At 41.0% G+C, this 26,114-nt stretch overlaps 2 protein-coding genes across 4 annotated transcripts; one reads left to right on the top strand and one right to left on the bottom strand.

Moving 5' to 3' along the window:
* Positions 1–4,101: 4,101 nt before the first annotated feature.
* On the top strand, positions 4,102–17,272 carry LOC144701628 (AP-2 complex subunit alpha-1-like). The gene is made up of 27 exons (XM_078573344.1): positions 4,102–4,490; positions 4,999–5,130; positions 6,088–6,213; positions 6,892–6,954; positions 7,036–7,133; positions 7,219–7,426; positions 8,760–8,831; positions 8,905–8,997; positions 9,601–9,702; positions 10,016–10,113; positions 10,952–11,033; positions 11,113–11,201; positions 11,820–11,925; positions 12,002–12,067; positions 12,654–12,760; positions 12,832–12,936; positions 13,017–13,137; positions 13,589–13,777; positions 14,056–14,304; positions 14,380–14,460; positions 14,550–14,714; positions 15,406–15,492; positions 15,575–15,700; positions 15,778–15,858; positions 15,945–16,016; positions 16,645–16,724; positions 16,809–17,272. Exons 1-27 carry the CDS (start codon positions 4,359–4,361, stop codon positions 16,948–16,950), a joined length of 3,072 nt encoding a protein of 1,023 aa, XP_078429470.1. The 5' UTR covers positions 4,102–4,358; the 3' UTR covers positions 16,951–17,272.
* A 518-nt stretch (positions 17,273–17,790) lies between these two features.
* On the bottom strand, positions 17,791–23,877 carry LOC144701629 (binding partner of ACD11 1-like). 3 transcript variants are annotated; one of them, XM_078573347.1, is made up of 6 exons: positions 23,558–23,876; positions 22,413–22,589; positions 21,886–21,989; positions 20,879–20,954; positions 20,702–20,773; positions 17,791–18,419 (listed from the first exon to the last, which is right to left on the bottom strand). In XM_078573347.1, the coding sequence occupies exons 3-6, from the start codon at positions 21,891–21,893 to the stop codon at positions 17,865–17,867; spliced, it is 711 nt and encodes a 236-aa protein (XP_078429473.1). In that variant the 5' UTR covers positions 21,894–21,989; positions 22,413–22,589; positions 23,558–23,876; the 3' UTR covers positions 17,791–17,864. The 3 variants fall into 3 exon arrangements, with proteins under 3 accessions (XP_078429473.1, XP_078429474.1, XP_078429471.1); XM_078573348.1 differs by having other exon boundaries at positions 22,413–22,586; XM_078573345.1 differs by lacking the exon at positions 22,413–22,589 and having other exon boundaries at positions 23,558–23,877.
* Between the last annotated feature and the right edge of the window lie 2,237 nt (positions 23,878–26,114).

Raw genomic sequence — 26,114 nt, 5'->3', positions numbered from 1 at the left:
CCTCAGTGAAACTCTTAATGCTAAAACTCTCGGTGATGTGTGCCCCTGATCTTTAAAATCATCACCCAAATGGTGTTTGTGTTTGTCAGCGCATGCGTAGCAGATCTAAGGTAGGCAACACTCCCAAGTCGTCGATGCTTACGTCACAGTTTGTGGGTACTACCCACGTAGGGGCGGGGCTGTATCCCCCAAGCGTAAAGGCACGTGAAGGCCCAGATGGATGTATCCATGGGGTGTGGAAGCTCCAAGACGGAGGCATGGCACGTGTTGTGTCCCTGTGAGTGGTGCTGCAACACACATGCATCGAGGCTGGAGGTGCTGAGCATGGCTGTGCCAACATGGACCAAAGTGGAAGAGGTGATAGTGTCGGTGCTGGAGGCACGAGGAGCATCAATGTGTATACCTTGACTCCAAGTAGTATGTGTTGCAGGTTGACGTCAAGGAGTGCGGTAAGACCAACTGGCGGATGCGCCAAGGGCCATAGCCCACAAGCACATGGGGCGCCTGACCCTAGGGCATGCTTGGAGCAGTGGTGCCTGCGAGCACATGTGTGTGGCTGTGGCCCCAAGGCACTAGAAGTGCTACTGCCCAACAGCACAGGCTGCACCCCATCTCTACATTCCTGTACGGGCTTCATGCCCATGTAATGGCTACGCCCACTATTGTATCTTTATACATGTTGTAATAAAACGTCTCAGTATTCTGCTATGGGCCTAGCCCAACCTCCTTTAAAATCCCCAAGAAATCTCAGGCTTTCCCAAGAGACTTCTGCTGTCTAAGTGAAGGTAGCTCAACGTTCTTGCCCAAGCATTGAGGCTAGTACGTGTTCACTCTGCGCATTGTTCTTAACTGAGGAATTGACTGTGTAAAACATATAGAGAGATAGTCAGACTGATACATAGAAAGATAAAAAAAAACATATAGGGAGACAGAAAGAGACATCAAGAGAGATAGAGACTGAAACACACACTTAGAGAGACAGATAGATCAACATAGAAAGACGTTAAGAGAGAGACATATAGAGGCATGCATAAAGAGAGATAAAGATAAAAAGAAAGGTAGTAAGAGATAGAGAAAATTATAGGGAGAGGAAGAGAGACATCAAGAGGAATTGAAAATAGATGCACATAGAGAGAGATAGAGATATACATGGACATTTAGAGAGACAAATAGAGAGAGGTAGACACATACTGAGAGAGACATAAAGAGAGAGAGACATGCATAGAGAGAGTTGAGAGATATTGAGATAAAGGGAAAGAACATTAGGGAAATAGATAGAAACATAAACATGAAGAAATACATAAATAGAGAGAGAGAGAGACAGAGAGAGGTAGACATAAGAGAGAGTAAGAGAGAGGCAGACAGCGAGAGGGAGAAATAGATAGTGTAAGGGAGGCAGACATAAAGAAAGAGAGTAAGAGAGACAGACATAGAGAGAGGTAGTGGAAGAGACACAATCATAACGAGAGAGCAAGAGAGAGAGACATAAAGAGAGAGTAAGAGAGAGAGAGATAAAGAGAGAGGCAGACATAGAGAGAGAGAGAGAGTAACTGAGAGAGACATAAATAGAGAGGCATGCATAAAGACAAACATTGGGAGGGACATAAAGAGAGAGACAAACACAGAGAGAGAGAGAGTAAGAGAGAGATACTGTAAGAGAGGCAGGCATAGAGAGATAGAGTAAGAGAGAGATAGTGTAAGAGAGACAGGCATAAAGAGAGAGGCAGACAGAGTGAGAGAAAAAGAGATATACATAGAGAGAGATGGAGAGAGAGAGGGAGTGAGAGAGGGAGAGAGAGGGGGGGAGAGAGAGGGGGAGAGGGAGAGAGAGGGGGAGACAGAGAGGAAGAGGAGAGAGAGGCAGAGAGGGGAAGAGAAAGAAAGAGAGAGAGGAAGAGAGAGGGAGAAAGAGAGGAAGAGAGGGGAGAGAGAGAGATGCAGAGAGAGAGAGGGAGAGGGAGAAAGAGAGGAAGAGAGAGGGAGAGGGGGAGAGAGAGATGCAGAGAGAGAGGGAGAGGGAAAGAGAGGAAGAGAGAGAGAGGGGGAGAGAGGGAGAGAGAAGGAGAGAGGGAGAGAGGAAGAGAGAGAAGGGAAGAGAGAGGAAGAGATAGGGAGAGAGGGAGAGAGAGAGGAAGAGATAGGGAGAGGGAGAGAGGTAGAGAAGAGAGAGAGGGCAGAAGAGAAGAGAGGGAGAGAGGGGGAGAGAGAGAAGAGAGAGAGGGCAGAAGATAAGAGAGGGAAGAGAAAGAGAGGGAGAGGGAAGAGAAAGAGAGAGGAGAGAGAGGAGAGAGAGAAGAGAGAGAGGGAAGAGAAAGAGAGGGAGAGAGAGAGAGAAGAGAGAGAGGACAGAAGAGAAGAGAGGGAAGAGAAAGAGAGGGAGAGAGGGGGAGAGAGAGAGAAGAGAGAGGGAGGGCAGAAGAGAAGAGAGGGAAGAGAAAGAGAGGGAGAGAGGAAGAGATAGGAAGAGGGAGAGAGAGAGAAGAGAGAGAGGACAGAAGAGAAAGAGAGGGAGAGAGGAAGAGATAGGGAGAGGGAGAGAGAGGGCAGAAGAGAAGAGAGGGAAGAGAAAGAGAGGGAGAGAGGAAGAGACAGGGAGAGGGAGAGAGAGAAGAGAAAGAGAGGACAGAAGAGAAGAGAGGGAAGAGAAAGAGAGGGAGAGAGGAAGAGACAGGGAGAGGGAGAGAGAGAAGAGAGAGAGAGAGGACAGAAGAGAAGAGAGGGAGGGAGGAAGAGATGGGGAGAGGGAGAGAGAGAGAAGAAAGAGAGAGGGCAGAAGAGAAGAGAGGGAAGAGAAAGAGAGGGAGAGAGGAAGAGAGGAAGGGAGGGGAAGAGAGAGGAAGAGTGAGAGGAGAGAAAGGGAGAGAGAAGAGAGAGAAGAGTGAGAGGAGAGACAGGAGAGAGAGGGATAAAGAGAAAGAGAGAGAGGGATAGAGAGAGAAGAGAGAGAGAGGACAGAAGAGAAGAGAGAGAAGAAAGAGAAAGAGATAGAGAGAGAGAGATAGAGAGAGACAGAGACAGAGAAGAGAGAGAGAGGGATAGAGAGAGAGAAGAGTGAGAGAGAGGGATAGAGAGAGATAGAGACAGAGACAGAGAAGAGAGAGAGGGATAGAGAGAGAAGAGAGAGAGAGATAGAGACAGAGACAGAGAAGAGAGAGAGAGAAGAGAGAGAGGGATAGAGAGAGAAGAGAGAGAGGACAGAAGACGAGAGAGAAGAAAAAGAGAGAGAGAGGACAGAAGATGAGAGAGAGGACAGAAAGAGAGAGAGAGAGGACAGAGAGAGAGAGAGAACAGAAGATGAGAGAGAAGAGAGAGAGATAGAGACAGAGACAGAGAAGAGAGAGAGAAGAGAGAGAGGGATAGAGAGAGAAGAGAGAGAGGACAGAAGATGAGAGAGAAGAAAGAGAGAGAGAGAGACAGAGACAGAGAGAGAGAGAGGACAGAGAGAGAGGGGGAGAGAGAGAGAGAGGACAGAGAGAGAGGGGGAGAGAGAGAGAGAGGACAGAGAGAGAGGGGAGAGAGAGAGAGAGAGAGAGAGAGAGAGAGAGAGAGAGAGAGAGAGAGAGAGAGAGAGAGAGAGAGAGAGAGAGAGAGAGAGAGAGAGAGAGAGAGAGAGAGAGAGAGAGAGAGAGAGAGAGAGAGAGAGAGAGAGAGAGAGAGAGAGAGAGAGAGAGAGAGAGAGAGAGAGAGAGAGAGAGAGAGAGAGAGAGAGAGAGAGAGAGAGAGAGAGAGAGAGAGAGAGAGAGAGAGAGAGAGAGAGAGAGAGAGAGAGAGAGAGAGAGAGAGAGAGAGAGAGAGAGAGAGAGAGAGAGAGAGAGAGAGAGAGAGAGAGAGAGAGAGAGAGAGAGAGAGAGAGAGAGAGAGAGAGAGAGAGAGAGAGAGAGAGAGAGAGAGAGAGAGAGAGAGAGAGAGAGAGAGAGAGAGAGAGAGAGAGAGAGAGAGAGAGAGAGAGAGAGAGAGAGAGAGAGAGAGAGAGAGAGAGAGAGAGAGAGAGAGAGAGAGAGAGAGAGAGAGAGAGAGAGGAAATCAGACTACACTTGAAAGTTGTAAAGTAACACCCACCTGGGTAAAATTCATAATCGACGGCCACCGTCAACTTCAACCCATCCCATCGACGGTGCTTCTCCTCTCCATTTCTTCCCCGCGTTTAAACAGAATTGCGGGCTGTCGGACGACAACTCAGAAGCTGCTTCTCCCAAATTGAGATCCGGGTAAGATCAAAGCTGGGTTCTTCAAGATTCCCTCTAATTCCTCCTACCCAGATCCGGTAGATCGATTTCTCCGCAATCCTGGAAGATACCCACAAGTTTTCCGTGGAGTTCATCCCTTGATCTCCGATCTGATCTTGCTTTTGACTGGCGATGGCGCTTTCTGGCATGAGGGGTCTGTCCGTGTTCATCAGCGATATCCGCAACTGCCAGAACAAGGAGCAGGAACGGCTGCGCGTGGACAAGGAGCTTGGAAACATTCGTACCAAGTTTAAGAATGACAAGGTACGAAAACCCATGCTCCAATTTTTTATTTTTATTTCTTTTTAATCCCCATCGAAGTCTGCTCGATGTGAATTGTGATAGAATGGTGGATGCTTTGTCAGAAAATTTTATGAAAAAAAAATATGGGGTTCGTGGTGTAAACGTAGCACCAGATCATATCTATGTGGTAGATGAATGAGCTTAATGATGTTGCTAGTTGAATTTGAATGGACGTTATTTGGAATTAGGAAGGACATTTTATAAACTGAGAATTTCCGTGGATTCGGCAGCTGTAATGTTTTTATATTTGACGAGGAGTATCATCATATGATAAGAAATACATATGGAAAATGCTTCGATGAAAGGCAGTTTCCCTTGGAAATTTATAACCGGATCATCTCTATGTGATTAGATGAATGAGCTTGATGATGTCGTCAGTTGATTGCAACTGGATGTTATTTGGGAAAGTTATTTTAGAAACCGAAAATTTCCGTTGATTGCTGGGAAATTTCTTCATCTTAATTTACAGGGCTTGTCGCCATATGAGAAGAAGAAATATGTGTGGAAAATGCTTTACATCTACATGTTGGGCTATGATGTAGATTTTGGTCATTCAGATGCTGTCTCCTTAATATCGGCACCCAAGTACCCAGAAAAACAGGTAATTTCTGTTAACTATGAGGAATGTAATCTTATTCAATAATTTTTTTTCTCTGAAAAATGGATTTTTTCGAAGTTCTATTTTTCTTAATAGTTAAAAACACATCTTACCGGTTCTTCGTCTAGTTCTTGGTTTTGAGTCCTCAGAATTTCTAGTGGAAACTTGAAGATGTGTTTTTATCATTGATTATATGCCATCTTTTAGGAACGAGAAGTTGATTCATGATTTTTCTTCTGTCAGCGTTGTAAGATAAAAAAATCACAGATAATCGAGCTGGCTTATTGGTTCTTTTTTTTTAGAAATTTTCATGTTTATGGCTTCTCATCACCAGCAGAATATTGTATAAATATTATACATGCTCAGTTTTTTCTCCAAACTTCTGTATAAGTTGGATTGATGGCTTTTGATCAATCCTGTCAAAGTTGATATGTCTGGTGAGGAGCGTACCAGACCCCAATATTTTATAAAGTAACGAGTCTATTTCCAATGATTTAATCTCTTTCATTCGAGAGAAGTGAGCTGCAATCGTTTTGAACAAAAACAACATTAGAAACTGTGGACAGTTTTTGAAAAGGGAAAAACATTTTAATACAGGTCCAAATAAAAACTAATCAATGAAACTAAAATTGTTTCTTTGGCCCAGTGGATATTGATGGTAACCACTCTACTGGTGTAATCAATATTCAGAATTTATTGATGGTATACTTATAATAGTGCAGTGTGTAGTGCATGAGTGAGATATTCGAGATATACACATATATCGTGTAACGTTCATTCCAGGGTACTAACTTAGACCCGCATATGGAAACTTAGTTTGTTCTCTGCTGATATTTTTGCTTACTTTATTGCTTTTATGTTAGAAGATAGTATGTTTGCAATCGTAGTTTCATACTTCAGCTACATTTCATTTGTATGTCAACTTTTTTTGTGATTTATTGTTATCTTTCGTGTTTCTAGGTAGGCTACATCGTAACGTCATGTATACTAAACGAAAACCATGACTTTCTTCGGATGGTGATAAATACTGTGCGCAATGATATAATTGGACGTAATGAAACGTTCCAATGCCTGGCCTTAACAATGGTACGCCTTTACTTTCATAGTTATAGCATTTTCGTTGTTTCTCTTCCCTGCTTTAGTTTCAGTTGTTATTTTGCATTTCTTCTATGGCTGAATGAACATGGAAGCTTTTATTGACGTTTGTGGTTGCAAGTGAAAATTATAAAATTTTCTCTTTCGTGATGACGAGAAGATGATTACGATGACCATCTCAATATCCTCATCATCATCGTTTTTCATACATGGTTAGGATGATGATGACGATTTTTTCTTGGCATTGTCTCTCTCATCCATCTGTTAACGAAATTGTCAGCGCTGTTATGATTCAGCTGTGACCTTGACAACGACGATGGAATCATATTCATCACTCCAGCTGCAGATGATGACAAGGACAATGACAACTACAGGTTTTGGACGATGATGATGTTTGTCTTTGTCTGCAAACACTGCATGCCGTTGGCTTTTTCAAGGAATATTGCTCGCATGATTGCAGACCCATGGGGACCCATAATGAATATGTACAAAGCTAATACGGACAACGAGAAATATTTGTCCAGTTTTCCCATTAAAGTGAATGAACCATGAACCTCTGGTTATGGATCATTTCTTCGTCCGTCTTCAAGTCATTTGTATTTATTTGTATTGTTACTTGTGAGTCAGTCTGGAGGTATCTTTATTTTCATGCACTTTGTGTTTTTCCAGGTGGGAAATATTGGAGGAAGAGAATTTGCCGAGTCTTTAGCTCCTGATGTCCAAAGACTGCTCGTAAGATCAGTTGAAAGTTTGGAATCACCATTCTTATTAATAGAAAACAAGATGATTTTTATTTATGTTCTTCCTTTTCAGATATCCAGTAGCTGCAGGCCTCTAGTGAGGAAAAAGGCTGCCCTATGCCTTCTGCGTTTGTACAGGAAAAACCCTGATGTGGTAAATATAGAAGGATGGTCAGTTCTAATTTTCTCTTATGGTGATTTTATCTTCACCCATTGAAGTACAATGTTTAATGCTTGCTATGTCATTGAGTTCCAGGTCAGATAGAATGGCCCAACTTTTGGATGAGAGAGATTTTGGGGTTTTGACTTCTGTCATGAGCCTCTTTGTTTCTCTGGTCTCAAACAACAATGAAGCCTACTGGAATTGTCTTCCAAAATGCGTGAAAATCTTGGAAAGATTAACCAGAAATCAAGATATTCCTCAAGATTACACTTACTATGGGATTCCATCGCCATGGCTTCAGGTTTGCTCCGCTTCTGGTAGAATGTTTTTTTTTCTGAAAGATGATTAAAGGAAGGCGGTCACCCAACAAAGCTGTAACCACCCAAAAAACACGTGTATACCTGTAAGCTCTACCCGTACATGATCCTTCCCTCTCTTATCTATATACAGCTCGAGGAAACCATGGCACCATAAGGCCCTCAACTTCATGGGCGAGCCCATCTGTAGAAGCCATTCTCCCCCTAAATATCACCTCATTTCGGTGAAGTCATATTGCCCAGACCACTGCCATCGCTTGGCCCCCTTCTTCCTTCCTCCTAGGGCCGGCTCTCCAGATGGACTCCCAGAAGGCCTCCTCCAATGTCACATTCTCTGACCGTTGTGCTTGGGTGGCCCAGATCATACAGGCAAAGGGTCTCTCGAAGAATGGATGGTTGCATTCCTCATCACTTCTTGTGCATAATGTGCAGGCTGCCAATGCATCTTGGTGCATCCTTTAGCAAAAAACGCGAGTCACCAGCCATTTTCACATTAAGAGCCTGCCAAAATCTTTACCTTAAACTGAACCTTTAGGTGCCAGATGGCCTGACATGAGCGGACAGTTGATTGTTCCTCCTCACTTTCCTCACAGATCCTCTTGTTGAATGGCCAGATGGCCCGACATTCCCGACATGCCCGATATGCTTCTTGTAGATTGTTGAATACTGGTTTTCTTTTAAGACTCTAAGATTTGAAACTTTCAGTCATTGGCCATCACTCTTAATGACGTATCTGTTTTAATTAATTAGAGCGATTACTTCCTAATGTTCTAAACTCTAGTTTGCATTTCTTATGGTGTAGTTTGGTGAGTGCCTGTAATCTTCAAACATCTTTTTTAACCTTTTTCAGTAATGTCTGATGTGTAAATACGTTGGCAGATGAACTCTTAAAATCTGTTTCTCGGTAATATTATTTTAATTTTAGTTTATTATTATATTTTCTGTTAGAACACCCTGAATGTTCTGTCTTTTGCTGACATGGTTACTCTTGTGCGTCAAACTGAATCATGGATTTTTTGAATTTTAATAGGATATTTGAGGTATTTTACTTCATTCAGAATGTAGAGTAAAGGCAGGTGGCCCATTTTTGTTGTGATTATTCCCATTTTAAGTTCTTTCAAAATAAATTATTCCCATTCTAAGGATTTATACAACATTTGATATTTTTTTCAAACTTCTCTTTATCACGTTTGTATGCTTTTTTTCTTCCTTGAGTTTGAACACTTCGTATTTTTTTCTCCTTGCCATTAGTATTCATGAGCAATCCTATATTTAACATTGATGTCAGATTTAACGAATTTTCTTTGACCAGTGCAGGTTAAAACAATGAGGGCTTTGCAGTATTTTCCTGCCATTGAGGACCCGAACACTAGAAGATCACTGTTTGAGGTAAATGTTGGTGTGCCTAGGATTTGTATTTTTTCCCTTGAATTTTCACGTACCTTTACATTATCAAATGCAGGTCCTTCAACGTATTCTGATGGGAACAGAAGTCGTGAAAAACGTGAATAAAAACAATGCCTCACACGCTGTCCTTTTTGAAGCTCTAGCGCTGGTGAATATACTTTTCTCTTCAGCACGTGAAACTATTTCTTTGTGTAAACTTCTAGTTCTCAGTATACTTGAGAATTCCCACTTCAATGATCAATGGATATTCAAATCATTTCATCTCATTTGTGCTCTGTTTTACATGATCTGTCACTTTCTTGATCAACTTCTATAATAATATAATAGCTCCAAATGCGATGCGGTGAGTGATTGCCAGAAACCATCGAATGGGTTTCAATAAATCGATGAATCCGCAAACAAGGGATGGTAACCCAATCTGGAGAAAGTAAAATGGAAAATGATAAGAGATGGAATGGCTTTCTCGAACATATTCATGAAAAGGACTTGATCATTTTTTTGAATAAAATGAAAAGGACTTGATGATCTTGAATTTGCTGCTACGATTGTACTTGTAGTCCTTCCAGACATGCCACTTAGATAAGCACGTGTGAAGGATTTTCTGGCTCTCCATTGTCTCTTCCTCTGATACGTCCTGTTTTAAATCTTATCACATTTCGTCATATTTTACGTCTTTATCAAAATGTTTTAGTTGATAGTGTCAAGACACATGAGATGTGCTCATCGTTTTATATCTTTTGATATTGTTTAGGTGATGCATCTTGATGCAGAAAAGGAGATGATGTCTCAATGTGTTGCATTGCTCGGAAAATTCATTGCTGTTCGTGAGCCAAATATCCGGTATCTTGGCCTGGTAAATTCATAGGGCTCTCCTTACCCCAGAATCTTTTCTATTTCGAGCAGTGTTTGCCGTTGCTGATGATGGTGGGGAGTCATCATCGTTCCTGTCATCTGTCCTCACCAGGATAATGACGACGAAATAATTTTCGCCACCATCTCTCGTCTGCAAGTCAGATGACAATGTCAATTTTGTCTTGCCTCTCGTCACTCTCCCTCTGTCACCCTTACTCAGATGACAAGAGATGACAATGGAATGACGAGGCTAGGTTTTGGATTTGCTAACCCTAATTGGAAGATCTGACCTAAGTTCTCCTGTGTGCCTATAGGAGAATATGTCGAGAATGTTATTGGTGGCCGATGTTCAAGATATTATCAAAAGGCATCAGGTTCAGATTGTCACTTCTTTGAAAGACCCTGATATTAGGTGGGAATGCTATTTATGGTTTTAATTAATCTAGGGGAAGATTGAAAAAGGGTCGAATTTATCTTGAAATTTGGATCAGTTTCTGTCATTTTGTTCTTTCTTTTGGTGTGCGACTTCCAAGGGTGCTTTAAGTATTTTAGCCATCCATTCTGCACGATTTGGAGTTTTTATAATTCAATTGCAAAGAAATTGCTTTTGGTCCTCTAATCCTTGTAGACGTTTTTCATGTTGTGTGCAGAATTCCAGTTTATTTTCATGTCCTGACACGAAAAGGAAAGAAGCATACTATCTTCAAATGAATCTTGCAATAATTTTCTGATAAATGTATTAACTTTTGATAACATTGCTGGATCTCTTTAGACTTCGTTCAACAGTGACTGTGCGCCATTTTTGGTGTATCTTTCAATTATTTCACGGGGTTGGGATTGTAAATTTCTATTTCCAATTTTTCCCTCTTTCTGACTGGAGTCTTCTGGGAAGAGCTACCCGTTGGTGGAAGTCCATTTTCTTTATTTTTCCATGTTAGATTTCTAAAAAGAGTAATTACTTTATAAAATTTAAACAGTTTGAGATGCATGACATGGAACGTTAAAATTTTAACTAGAGAAAGAGGAAGAGAGTCATTGGAAGAATCTTGTGTGATGAAATGACCCTGAACGACATAAAGTTTTTCTTCCTCTGTTCATGACTCCTACGCGCTTGTAACGCATCGATTAATACATTTCTTCTCTTTTTGGATGCTATAATATTATCCAACATTGTATGAATATCTTATTTTAGAAACATGAAAAGGTTCAGTTGGACGATTTTTCTCATGAAGCTCAATGTATGTGTGCAGTATAAGAAGGCGTGCTCTTGATTTGTTGTACGGGATGTGCGATATTTCTAATGCAAAGGATATTGTTGAAGAACTCTTACAGGTCTGATGAAGTTTTAGTGTCACTGCACTAAAATTTACTGAGTGAGCGATTAAATTATGTCATATCATTCATATTTCAGTACCTCAGTACAGCAGACTTTGCTATGCGTGAAGAAGTGGCCCTGAAGGCTGCCATTCTGGCGGAGAAGTTTGCACCTGATCTATCATGGTGAGAGCAACTGGATTTTATTCCCTTATAGAGCTAGTATTTGCCGTCACAGATGATAATGATGATGGCAAGTCATCATCCTTGTCATTCGGCTGGCCAAGATGACGATGGTGAAGTTGTCATATTCATCAAAAGTCGTTGGTGAATAAGATTTTGTTATCATCATTGTAACCTATTGGCAGCTAATCATGAGGACAATGATGGAGGGTCAAATTCTGCCTCCCTCTGCCTCCTTGTTTAAGATGATGATGATGAATCGGCTTTGTCCTTGACAATCATTTATGACAATGATGATGATGACGAACTTGTTGATGTTATAGTCACATGAGCTTTTGATGGTGATGATCTTTGGATGGAAGTGCGGACTTCATAATGGGATGTGGAACACTAGTAGCCAGTTTATTTCTTTTTTAATAGTTATCCATCCTTGACTGATAGTATGTTTTACTTTTAGATAGCGATTTTATCTCATTTAATCTACACAATTATCTTTAATTTTCTTTGTATCGCTTCCATTCACTGCATTACCTTGAACTGTGAAGTATGATGAATCACATTACGAATTATTAGCAATCAACTAATTTCTGGAATGAACAATGTATGATTATCTTGGTTTAGGTATGTTGATGTCATCCTTCAGTTGATCGACAAAGCAGGGGATTTCGTGAGTGATGACATATGGTACCGCGTTGTACAGTTCGTCACAAATAATGAAGATTTACAGGTGCCTTCTTTGTTATAGAGTTTCTTTTAAATATTCCATTTTTCTTGTCCATTTTGTGATCTTTCCTTCATGACAGCCTTATGCGGCGGCAAAAGCCAGAGATTATCTTAACAAGCCTGCATTGCACGAGACTATGGTCAAGGTGTGAATCCTTTCCTCAGGTTATTTTATTTCCGATCATATATATTTACTTGGGGAATTATCCTAATTGTATTTTCTCATATTTATCATGCATCTTAACTATAGTTCTCTTTGTTACAAAATCGTGTCTGCTGGCACTGATGAGGATGACGAGTCATCATCATCCGTGCCATTTGCCCTCACCAGGATGACGGCGATGGTTGTCATTGTCTCTTGTCCTGGCTAGGATGACAATTATGGATTTGCTGCTTCATTGAACCTCATCATTAGCATGATGAAGCTGACAAAATTGTCATCATCACTCAGGCTGCAGACAATGACTATGACAATGAAGATGACAGGGTTTAGGATAGAGGGATGACACTTAAAGTCATCGTCAGAAAATTCTAATTCAGAAAATTCTAATCTAGGACTCTTTGCTTAATCAGCGAGTTAGCAATATTATAAATCTTATTCTACATTCGACGGTGGAAAATATATGAAAGGATTTCTTTACGGGTGTGATATCTTGTGGTTCGGGGAGTTCATCTGATGTAATCCTCTAAAGAAAATGATACGAAAAGAGAATTCCTTGGTACTTGTGGTAGGTAAGCGCCTATCTTCTGGGAGAGTACAGCCATCTTCTCATTAGAAGACCTGGTTGCAGCCCCAAAGAGATTTTCTCTATCATCAACGACAAGCTTCCCACGGTTTCGTAAGCACTGACCACATTCAATCATTATTTTGCTGTCAGTTTTTCACTTATGATAATATCATGAATCCCAGGACTTCGACTGTGCCCATTCTTCTGTCCACGTTTGCAAAGATTCTGATGCACTGTCAGCCTGCAGATCCAGGGTTGCAAGATCAAATATGGGCGATTTTCAAAAAGTAAGCATTTTTGCTTTAATTTCATTTTCTCTGGATTTCGTTTTGGCTGAACGTCGGTGTTGTAATTTGAAACATTGAAGGTACGGAAGCTTCATTGACGCTGAGATCCAACAGAGAGCAGTGGAATATTTTGCCCTCAGTAAAAAGGGCGCGGCTCTGGTGGATGTTCTTGCTGAAATGCCAAAGTTCCCAGAAAGACAAGTAGGCAGGCTCAACCCACTACTTTAATAGGGGAGACGATGAAGTTTTTCTCATCATGAACCACAAGCGGATCATTCTATTTAATTCAAATTTAGGTTTTATGATTTTTGGGTTTGAGATTAAGTGTCTTGGAGTACGGTTTAAGGGTTTAGATTTTAGGATGCAAGGTTCAGGGTTTACTGTTTAAGGTTTAGGGGTTAAGCTTTAGGGTTTTCAAAGTTTTGCGTTCAGGGCTTTGAATTTTAGTATTTTAGGGTTTAGTGTTTAAGGTTAGGTTTTAGGGGTTAAGGTTTATGCGTTGGGCTTTCAAGATTATGGTTAAGGGCGTATGGTTTAGGGTCGTAGGGGTTTCTGCTTTAGAGTTTGGGGTTAGGGTTTAGTGATTAAAATTTCTTATGATGAAATTGCTTGGACCGTTCTGTTGTGCTAAAATATTCTCTTTTACATCTAGTCTGCCCTAATAAAGAGGGCCGAGGATACCGTGACCGACACTGCTGAGCAAAGTGCAATCAAGATACGTTCTCAACAACAACAGACATCAAATGCTCTCGTCCTAACAGACCAACTCCCACCCTCCAATGGGACTGCTCATTCTGGCCCAGGGCAACTTGCTCTTGTCAAAATTCCAAGCCAAAGCATGGTCAGATAATTTCTCAGCCCCAAATCTTTTCCATTACTATTTTTTTTCCATCATGGTTTTCATGCAAGATGAATGAATAATAAGATCTGTAATTTCTTTACACTGATGCCTTGATTTTAATTCTGTAATATAATTGGAAGTTATTTTTTTCTGATATTTGTAACTTAAGATCATAAATCAACTCATATCTCCTTAGATGCTTAATCAGTAATTTCTGTTGAAACTATGTAAATACTTGATTTATAGCCTCTTTACAAGAACTTAAATGCTTGATCCAGGACGCTGCATCTCCAGATCGGGGTGAAACTCCTTCAGATGGGCCTATCATTAACCAAACTACATCACCCGAGCCTCCTTCTGCAGATCTTCTTGGTGACCTTCTTGGCCCACTCGCCATTGAAGGTCCTCCAGCTCCCGCTGTTGCCTCCGGCGAACAGATTCGAGCCCCCGAGACGGGTCCTTCTCCCAGCCCTGTTGACGCCTTAGCCCTTGCCCTTCTCAGTGATCAAACATCGACTGGAGTTCAGGTACAAAGTGTTTTCCCCTAGAATTTATTCACTCTTTCTTGACCTCATTGTATTTGCACCTGCTGAGTCTTTCAGCCTATCGTCAGCATCAACGAAAGATTCCAAGCCTTGTGCTTAAAAGACAGTGGGGTGCTCTACGAGGACCCTAACATTCAAGTAAAATTATTCACCTGATGTTTTTTCCTCAAAGATTCCACTTTTAATTGGATGGATTAGGTAGTGTTACTATTCTCTTTACCTTCCAGATTGGGGTGAAAGCAGAGTGGAGGGGGCATCATGGTCGCCTGGTCCTCTTCCTTGGGAACAAGAATACGGCTGCCATAAACTCAGTGAAGGCTCTGATAATGCCGCCGGCCCACTTAAAAATGGAGCTATCCCTAATGCCTGAAACCATTCCCCCCAGAGCGCAGGTTAGTGAAGCGACAAAATTTCCATTTTTCCAATTCGGAATGCTAATGATGTGACCCTCATCATATGTAGGGGTATTTAACCATTTACTTTTTGGGGTTATTATGATCTTTTTAGGTTTTCCTGCATTTCTCTCTTAAAACACCTGTACCTCTCTTCCAAGGAGGCAACAAAGAAGTTATTGAAGTTGAAGTTGTGTTCTCTCTCACTCTCCTTGGCAAAGTCCATCAATAGTCAAGGTCATTGTCGTGATGACGAATTTTAGGGTGATTGATGATGATGATGACTCTGATGAGGTTTCCGTTGGCAGTTGGCAATGACCAGGTATCTCAGATGTTTGACAGTGTCTTTCAATGGCAGTCATCAACTTAGTAAATTCTATTTAAACCAAAGTTCAACCCTGTCAACGTAAACTTCATCACATCATCAACTGCGCTAATCTTTGATGACAATGGCATTTACTGAAAGTATGGATGGTTGTCGGTGACAGCGATGTTGACACCCGTTGCTGTCGATGTAGCCATCAGCAAACTGTCTACCAAAGTTAACGTTACACGCTAATGTCATCGGTGCTGTGATGTCCATTCTGCCAAGTCCTAATCTCTATTCTGGCAAAGATCTTATCTCTGTCCTCTCTTCTCCCTTCTCCGATATGAACCCCAGGTCCTTGTCAGATTAATCATCCTTTTGCAGGTGCAAAGCCCTCTTGTGGTGATGAATCTCTATGCCAGCCGTGATGTTGGGGCGCTAGACTTCTCCTATCGGTTTGAAACTTCTTTGGTATTTTCAAAATTGAGCCGCCATGACTTCAAATTTTAAGTCTCTCTTATTTCTGGAGGTATTAAGTAAGATTTTTTCTCAGGTCAACGTAAGGCTTCGGCTGCCAGCGGTTCTGAACAAGTTTCTGCAGCCTGTTCAGATGACTCCGGAAGAGTTCTTTCCCCAATGGAAGGCCCTGGCAGGGCCACCATTGAAGCTCCAAGAAGTGGTAAACATCGTGTTCTGATGACATTTTTCTTTTCTATTAAGTTCTTCAAGTAAGTTTTTCTCTTTGATCTGGTGCAGGTCAGAGGGGTGAAGCCCATGACTCCTCCAGAGATGGCAAACCTCTTTATTATCCTCCGATTTGCAGTCGCACAAGGAATTGTGCGTTGCTTTCACTGTCTTTAATCTTCTCTCTAACTCGCTCTCTAACTTATTTCTCTCTCTCTCCTCTATTTTTTTGTTTCCAGGACATGAACCCAAACAACCTAGTAGCGACCACCAGTTTCTACTCTGAAAGAACTCATGCCGTTGCTTCTTTGGTGGGCAAATCTCAGCTCTATCATTTCCCTTATCATCATCAATCGCTTGAAAATCATTGATTTACTTTTGATCAATAAAATGCCAGCGACCGGTTTTTCACTTTTAGTTGAAGGAGACGAGCTAGTAATTATTTTAAAGTATAGGATTAAACGGATAAATTCATGACACATTATTCTCTGTCTGAATTTTTATAATCTCCATTTTTTAATTCTTTCTGAAAATTAACAAGTGGATAATCATTGTGAAAAGTCGGCCTAAAATAACTACATAAGTTGTTCTCTAATTTCTGTATCTTCGTAATCTCTGGTTTGATATTCATAGGAAAATGATTGCAAACTAACAAGAGGATAATGATTATGTATAATAAGGTGTTAATAAGTACATTCATGCATTGATTTTTTCGACCTGTCCGTATTTTCATAATCTCTGATTTGGTATCATGCATCATTGCAACACATCAGGAGGATAATGATATTGAAAAGTCGGCCTCAAATGTTTTTTTTTTGAAAAGAAGTCGGCCTCAAATGTTAATAATTACTTGAAAAAATATAATTTTTTTAATCTTCATAATCATCGGTCTGGATTCATTCATCATTTTAATTTAGAAGATAATCATTCTTCTTCCAGGTGAGAGTTGAAACGGATCCAGCAGACAGGACTCAGCTGAGATTGACAGTGGCTTCTGGAGATCCTTCGTTGACATTCGAGTGAGCAAATGAAACCTTTGGTCTGCATTCCTTTTCATCCTTTTTGGGCTTTTCGTCAGCCTTTCCTTTTTTCTGCCTATTTAGGTTGAAGGAGCTCATCAAAGAGCACATGATTGGCCTCCCTGTGGTAGCGCCACCGCCTTCGTCACCGTCGCCACCCCCGCTGCCGCAGCACGCATTTGTGGCGGCAGATGATCCTGGTGCCATTCTTGCCGGATTGCTTTAAGCAGAATGAGAAAACCTCGGATCAGAAGCTGTTTGATTTAGTTACTGAGCAATCAGAAGGTCCTCCCCACAAGTTTGAGTGAAGAAAATTGTTGGCCTGGCAAGGAAAAAGAATGGAGAGTACATCAATTCGTCTTCGTCTAAATGAAGATGTATTATCTTTCTCTCTCTCCCTATCTCTAGAATTTGTCTTATGAGTTGGGTTTCTTGGTGATTTTTTTGTAAAGAAGAAAAAGAACGATGTTTGGGGTGAATTCTTCTTGAAGAGGAACGAGTGAAGGGGAGTGCTGGCCTTGTTATTAGAAAGAATGGACATTTCGTGATATCTTCCTCTAAATTGTGATTTATTTTTCTCTCCCCATTTATGATCTTTTTCTTTCTGAATGTGCGATCCTTTTTATTCTCTATCTATCTCTGGAATTTGTCTCATGAGTTGGGTTTCACTGGTGAAATTCGTTGAAAAGAGGAACAAAGAATGAAGTTATTAAAAATCAGCGGACCAGTTTCCATGTTATCTTTCTATTTCTCTCTCTAGAATCTTCCCAACGAATCATACTTTTCATCGAAGTTCTTCAGGATCGTAGCGAGATTGTCGAACATTGTGACCCATTTTCTTCTTCTTTTAACCTAAAATTTTATAGAAAATAGAGTGGCATCTTCGAGCTGGATGTAGGGAACATCAACAGTTGAGATCTTTCTGTTTCTCTCTCTAGAGTCAACCCAATGAATTAGTGTTTTCTCAGGGGAGTTCTTCTAGATCATGAACTAGATTGTCAAATGCCGATTTCTCGAAAGCCCCCAGGAAATTTCCGAGGACCCTTTCTCTTGAATGAACCTGAAATCATAGTAAAGTAACTCTCAAACATTTAGAAAAAAAAAGAGTGATTATCACAAATGATCACATCATCTCCTTCATCATCTGCCAGAGTCCTCCACGGGCACAATGGCGGGCTCGTCAGCCAGAGGAGAGTCGTCGACAAGGTGGATGCGAGCAAAGTCGGAGACAATTCCAGCTCTCTGGCGGTGGATCAGCTCCCTCTGCTCCTCCTCAGCCCTCTCCATCTTTTCCCTCGTCATGACTGCCACGTCGTCCGCCGCCTTGACGATCTTGCCCAGGGCAGCAGAGACCCAGGAGGCACCTGCCGACACGTGGCGATTGCCCAGAATGACAGCGCTGGCGGCGCTTGCCCCTTGCTCAGCAGCGGTGGCGGCAGATCTAGTGATGTCGGAGACCGCGAGGCGCCGGTCAACCTCGTGAATTGTGCCGTTGATCTTCTGGCTGAGGCCAATTCGACGGTCTAGGGACGCCACCGTGGCAGCAGCACTGGACAGCAGCTGGTGGCGTTCGTCGAGGGAATTGGCTTTGTTCAGGGCGCCCTTACCCAGCACAAAGCCCTTGGCCAAGACGCTGCTCACCACCTCCTCCGCCGCCTTCACCGCCGACTCTGGGAGCAACACCGTTCCGTTCCCCTTAGCATTGATCACCAGATAAGTCAAATTTAAGAAATGATAAAAGATCATACCAGGATAATTCAGCAGAGGAATAAAAACAAGATAAATCTTAATGATGCCAGGATAATTTAGAAAAATATTACTTTTGGCAGACCCAGTTCATTCACCCATCATCATGAGTTTTTTTAATCCCCAATTTCATAATTCACCAGAGGAATCGAAATAAAGAACAAATTTAGATGATACCGTGATTATTCAGAAAAAGATTACTGTTTTGGGCAGGCACATTTCATCCACAGATCATCATCTTGAGTTTTGAGACAAGATTCATAAAATCACAATGGAGGAACATTCTCTTCAATGTCCAAGTTCATCATCAACCAGAAGAGTCAAAGTAAAAATAAACCGAAATGATGGCATGATAATTTAGTTAAATATTAATATTTAAGGGAGGGATATTCATGCACTCATCATCATCATGAGTTTTGACATCGGATTTCATAGACTAACCATGGAGTAACATTCTCATTAGTCTCTGATACGGGACTTCCCCATACATATCTAGAAAGGAGAAAGAAGAAGAAAAAAGGACTCACACCGGACTCTTCGATCCAAATGTGATACAGAGGATGGGCAGAGACTCTGTCTATAAATAAAAACAGATCGGGCAAACAGGAAGGAATGAGTTTTTGAAGGCTGCAGGTGCAGAGCTCGGGGATGGTCATTGGGAGATCCTCTCAATCCTGATAGTGGCAAGAACAATCCGGCTTGACCATTCGTCTGTCCTTTTCCTATTTCCCCTTCCTTATTCTCTCCTTGTCTCTCCCCATCTGTTCTCGCCGTTACATATTCTCCTGTCTCTTCTGGCGATTCTTGAAATTCTTGCAAATTTTGGAAATATTTTGGGTTCTACCAATGCCTTGTTTCATCTTGCTATTGCTCCTACGATGTCAGATCCATACCTCTACAAGGGAGACCATATCAATCTCCCAGTCCATTCATTAGATGAGTGAAAACAAAGAGAGATCTAGATGATGCAGCTATTTTTATTGAAGGCAACTCCATTTCATTCACACACCATCATCATGAGTTTTGACAGCAGATGTCATAGACTAACAATGGAGGAACATAATCGTGGCCAATCTCGTTCATCCATTTAGGTTACCAGTAAGATAATTCCACATGATGTGCTAATCTAAATATGCGTACCTTTTCAGCAGGATCATTTCATACGCACATCATCTGGATTTTGACACCAGAACCTAGCTCTTCTAACAACAATGACTAAATTATTGTTTAACGCTCTAATATTGTGGGGTACAACCCGTCTGGATTCCAATAATGGATTGAAAATATAACATATGATTTACAGAAATACCAGGGTCAAAATTTGACGCAAATTTAGAGTGGGCTTCAAAAAAAGCTAAAAAAGCTGATTCTCTCAATTGTTAATGTAATAATTTGATCAAACCATAGCAGAAATTTAGGACGGATCACATAAAAGGTACACGTTTTAATGTGGGAAAACTAGGGAGGTGTGTCAGAGGGATGCAACAAACGGTTGAATACTACAGTTCTCTTCAACTTTTTCCAAAAACATTAGCCAAAAATTGGCAGCAATGTTAAAGCCTGAATATCAAAAGCGCTTAAAAATCAAACTTTGTCCAAAATAAATTTAATAATTCGGCCAAATCTGGAAGATGGACTTCAGTAACGTTTGAGTAATTTAATTTGGCCAAATAATGAGAGACATGTATCCTACCAGACTATTTCAGAAATGTTAAAGCCTCTAGACTATTTCAGCATTTTGGCTGGATCATATATCCTACCAGCGCGGAGATTGAGGAGAGAATACGAGAAATAAGGATTCAATAATATAAGATTCAAGAAAAGGAGAAGGGAAGGAATATATATGTTGAAGGTGAACGGATGTGTCAAGTGGCTGAAAAATTTAGTTTTTCAAAAACTTCAACAAAAATATTTGGCCTAATCACAGAGAAGAGATGGAATGCGAGAGAAACAAGAGAGAAACAGCACAGTGGGCATCGCCGTCAAGAGTAAGTGGTTGATTAGACAACGCCAGAAGACAATACATAGTGGGATGGACATCATCAAGTGGAAGAGATGGTGACGGAGTGGACTGTTACAAACTCAGACACCTAAAGGAACAGGCAGGAAGTGGAAATGACAATAATGCCTCTAACGGGTTAAATGGCAGAAATACTCTCACAACGATATAGTGCATGTTATAGTGCCCTCTAATTCAACACACATTAGTCAACAAAAGTCAAGGGTTTAACCTTAGCTTGGGGAGGGAGCTGGTAGTTCTCTACAGGGATTATGCTCACAGGCAGGTCAACGATGACAGTGCCCTGCGCCAGGCCAGAAAGATGAAATTCACAAAAAGAGACCACGAAATTAGAAAAGGAAATTAAAGATGCCAAATGTAGAAGAAACCAAAAAACAAGAGAACTCACGGACAGAAGTACAGCCATGTCTGCTCCCTGGGAATCCGCAAATGTTACATATGCTTGCTGTGATCTTTCGGATTCACTGCAAAGGAAAGAAAGTTATTGATGCTGGAGGATTATTGACATCGACTCTTTATCTCGCTAATTTCGATTCTTAAAATTGACGCTTTAATTTGGAGATGTGTCTTGAGAATTATCAACAGAGCCTGGAAGAAATCTCGCGGGAAAATGACATTTTGACCAAAACCAAAAACTACTTTCTGGGTTTTCTACTTTCATCAAAGAGAAGAAAATAAAATTGGCGGCACAAGTCAAAGGATTCATGAATTTCATTCAGAACTGATTATGCTAGAGAAATCCATGCAGAGAGTTTCTCATTTCTGAAATCCGCACAAATTTCATCGAGAACAGACTATGGATATCTCTCGCCATTAGATGATCAAGAAGAGAAAGGCGCATTTTCCTTTTTCTCAATGATATGGTCTCCTGATACGATCCCCGCTGGGAACTTATAGAGAAGGAAGAGGAGGGAGGTGACCCTGGCGCGATGGATGATGCCGAGCAAGCGAGGGCGGTGGAGGAGTGGCAGAGTGGGCGTTGCCTGAGGGGAAGAGAACCCGACTGAGTGGACGTTGTTGAGGGAGATAGTAGCTACTAAAGGGAAACACTGATTGTAACTTCATGTCCTGCCCTCCAACGAGGAGGACTACATGTTTAAAGGGAGATGAACACCATAATGCAATGACAAGAATGGCCCTATCAGGTTTACTGAAGGGAATGTATTGTGACATCTCCCTTGGCGGGATATCGGTCAGACATTGTAGGAACAATAACGAGATGAAACAAGACTTTTGTAGAATCCAAGTACTTCCCAAAAGATTCTCTTAAAAGTGATTGAAAAGGGAATGCTAGTCAGGACTTTTCCGATAAACATGAACTGCGATTTTTAAAAAGAAGATCTGAACAAATGCAACTCGATATCTTATCAAAGTCAAGAGAAGGAAAAAAAGTACCTTTGCATCTCAACATACTCTATGTCTCCAGAAAAGGAAAAGAACTCTTTAATGTCCCGCTCTGATGCACGTAAGGAGATGTTGTGGACTACCACAGTCCTTATCTAGAGAAATATCAACAAAATCAATGAATAAAACAAACTCAAACAATTATAACAACATAAAACACAGATAAAGTAGAATTTCAGAGAGAAAGGATTCCATGAAGCATGCAGAAAGCCCACATAAAATACCAGGGGGATTCAAATTTTTTCTACAAAATATAAAGCATTTGACCAGACGGGTTCAAGGACGTTGGTTTTTATTATCATCATTTTGATAGATATTTGTGGATTTTTTACATTGCATTTTAAAAGCAAGAAATATGATCATTCCCCGAAAATGAAAAGGACTTTGGGTCACATACTTTCAAGCAAAGGTATAGATAAAATAATTTTTTTTTTGAAATTATAGACACAATAATGAGCAAGAATGGTCTTTTTTTAGGGCTCTGAGAATCATCCTGAAAACTAATTATTACTGCTTACAGCCTAGGGTTCAGTCTCCATGACGATGATGATGACGGTGATGATGCGAGAATTATGATGAGTTGTCATCGTGTTCATCCTTTGTCTGTGGCTGGAATGACGGTTACGACAAGAAAGAGTGACACAGCCTCTTTTTGTAGCCTCAGTTGGTGCCGTCTCTTCCTGTCTGGATAGCTGCTGTGGATGATGAGGGAATGATGATGATGATGGTGTCTTTCAAAAAAAATGATGATGATGGTGGATGATGTATTTATATTAACTATCTCTCCTCCCTCAGCAGATGCTCTCTCGACCTGTCTGCATAACTGCCCTCAATGACGAAAGGATGATGACAATGATGGTGGATGGTGAACATATATTATCTCTATCTCTATCTCTATCTCCTGCATCAGAAGATGCTCTCAATGCCGATCTGGATAGCTGCCGTTGCTGGCGAGTCATCATTATCATCATTATTCGTCTGCAGCTAGGACAGCAATGACGACATGTGATCGTAGGGATATTGATGCCAAGGGACATCTCTAAAAAAAACAAGTTAATATCCGTATCATCATTATCATTATCATCATCATCATCAATTTTGCAGATTCCCTCATCATCAACCATCATCCACCAAAAATTCATCAACCATCATCCACCAAAAATTCATCAACATCATCCACCAAAATTCCAGTCTTCCATCATAAGGAATCTACGTTAAAGGAGAAACCATGAAGGCTCGTTTTATCCTTTGGGATCCAAATTCTCCCTTCAAAGCTTTTCAACTTTCTGAAAGCGTGGCTTACAATTCACCACTGAAAAAATAAAATTTTCTGATTGGCGAGGACAATTTCTCAAATGATTAACGGAAGAAGAATAAAACAAGCATAAACAGCAATCTCTCATATGATTTTCTTTCAGGAACAGATCTAGTTACCGCCATGAAACGATCAATCTGTCTCATTGTTTGCAGCCCATGGAAAAATTATTCTACAGGTACAAAAAATAGACAGATTCCCTTGAATATTAGCGGAAGAGAACATTCAATTTACAGACCTTTTGATTTCTAAGCGGAGATCTAAGGAAATGAAGGGTAACTCCACTGATTATAAACGGAAGAACAAGTTAATCTTCTTCTAATGCGAGATGGGGAGATTCAAACTCACCGACATTTCGCCGACGATTGAGAGGATCAAGCCAAAGTCTCCGCTTTGAGGGTCGAAGCCAAGGCAGAATGGCAGGTAATGAACGAACCCTCCTCCTAAAGAGAGGTAGATAGAGAGAGAAAGGGGTAGAGAGAGAGAGGTAGAGAGAGAAAGGGGGGAGAGAGAGAGGTGGGTTTTTCTATATTTGTCCGAATTCGAAGCCAGGGAAAGCGGGGATGGTGATGGAAATGGCAGTTTCTCAGGTGCAGCAAGGCGACAGAGACGGGGGAGAGAGAAAGAGTGAGAGAGGGTAGAGAGAGAAAACGAGGCTGAGGGATAGAAAAAATGAGAGAGAGGGTAGAAAGGGTGAGGAGAGAGAGAAAGAGAAAAAAATGGGAGAGAGGGTAGAAAGGAGAGGATAGAGAAAGAGAAAAAATGAGGGAGAGGGTTGAAAGGGTGAGGAGAGAGAGAAAGTGGAAAAAATGAGGGAGAGGGTGGAAAGGGAGAGGACAGAGAGAGAAAAAAATGAGGGAGAGGGTAGAAAGGGAGAGGACAGAGAGAGAAAAAATGAGGGAGAGGGTAGAAAGGGTGAGAGAGAAAGAGAGAAAATGAGAGAGGGTAGAAAGGGGGAGGAGAGAGAAAGAGAGAAAAAATGAGAGAGGGGAGAAAGGGAGAGGACAGAGAGAAAGAGAAATAATGAGAGAGAGGGTAGAAAGGGAGAGGACAGAGAGAAAGAGAAATAATGAGAGAGAGGGTAGAAAGGGGGAGGAGAGAGAGAAAGAGAAAAAAATGAGAGAGAGGGTAAAAAGGGAGAGGACAGAGAAAGAGGAAAAAATGAGGGAGAGGGTAGAAAGGGTGAGGAGAGAGAAAGAGAGAAAAATGAGGGAGAGGGTAGAAAGGGTGAGGAGAGAGAAAGAAGAGAGAAAGAGAAAAAAAGAGCGTGGAAGAGAGAAAAATGAGGGAGGGTAGAGAGGGTGGGGGAGAGAGAGAAAGAGATAAAGAGTGAGAGAGAGAATGCGAGAGGGTGAGGAGGGGAGAGAGGCTAGAGAGAGAAAGATTGAGAGAGAGGGTAGAAAGAAAAAGAGTGAGAGAGGGTAGAGCAAGCAAGAGTAAGAGAGAGGGATAGAGAGAAAGAGAGAGGGATAGTGAGAGAGGGAAACGGGACTTTCTCCTACATTTGCCCAAATTTTAGGCCATCTATTGGCATTGAATCAAATGAGTTTGACGTTGAAAACTGAAAATTTTGGTAATGTGTGTTTCATTTCATGTTGATTCATACTTTCTGGAATGATGATGATGATAAAATTGACATTGTCGTATTGAAAGTTTCCCATACTCGATACGAATAAAATATGTGGGCTATTGCATTTTTTTACTGAATGAACTAAGAAAATTCAAATCTGACTTTCCTGCATGAACCCAAATTGACCTACTTTAGAACAAGATAATGCCAATGCATATCAACATATTCCAGTTAATTTGTCAACATGCACCAACTTGAACTTCTTGAAATGACAAACGTACCCAGAAGTGCATTGGAAATATGTGGCTTGCAAGCCAATCACACATTCCACTCTCCTTCCATATTCATTTATACGATATTCACAATATAGTGCACATGTGATGCTTATAATTGAAGTCTATGAATACGTACAATAACTAAGTGAATTATGATGAGATCATAATACATAGATGACAACTCTGTAAACATTGTCTACTTTGGGAATTCCAAATCTTCCTAACTTGGATGCATCAACAAGTCCATGAAGGTGATTGTGCAATCAAGATGGGATTGTTTGCCCTCGATTTTAGAGGATATTGTTTCATGGCAGAATGGTGCGCTTAAATCACTAGCCTGGGTGATAGAAATATTGGAGAAGGCGTTCTATGATGATTTTGCCAAAGCAGCAACACTGACTAGCATGACCAATTAGGGTTTGGTGATTCACCGTAACCCAAGTTATTTGGGATTCTCATGCAGATGAGGTCTTTATTATACATACACGGTAACTGATGACGATAAAGGTTCCATAAGAGAGTTGGCATATTCCTTTATATATTCTTTGGCAATAAGTGCAGCTTGGCACCCACAGGACAACAACTTAACAAATTGATTGGGTTAAATCAATCATTGATTAATTAATCAATTTGAAATTAATTTGGTCCATTGAAATTAATTTGGTCAGCGCAATGTCTATTATTGGTCCATTGAAATTATTAGGTAAACTGATACATGAGCCTAGAGGTTCACACACACAAGGTTTTGGACGTTGGTGGATATACTTAAAGTTTGAGGACTATTATTAATTGTTCCCTAGGTGATGGGAAATGGTTAACCGTTCTCTCTATTATTTGACTTTTCTTCCCATCTCTCTCACGTTATTTTCTCTCTCTCCTCACTCAACTCCTTAATTTGACTTTTCTTCTCCGCTCATTCTCTTTCTTCTATGCATTCTCTCATCCTTTTTAACCGCCTACAATTATTGACTATTCCACCTTTCGTTTCCTCTCTAATTTTCTCTCTTTCTCTTTTCTCTCATAATTTCCAATTTGACTTTTCTCATAACCTCTCCCCCTC

The sequence above is a fragment of the Wolffia australiana genome, chromosome 4 (assembly GCF_029677425.1).
Source record: "Wolffia australiana isolate 7733 chromosome 4, ASM2967742v1".
Classification (NCBI taxonomy): Eukaryota; Viridiplantae; Streptophyta; class Magnoliopsida; order Alismatales; family Araceae; genus Wolffia; species Wolffia australiana.
This window is presented reverse-complemented; position numbering and strand designations above follow the sequence as displayed.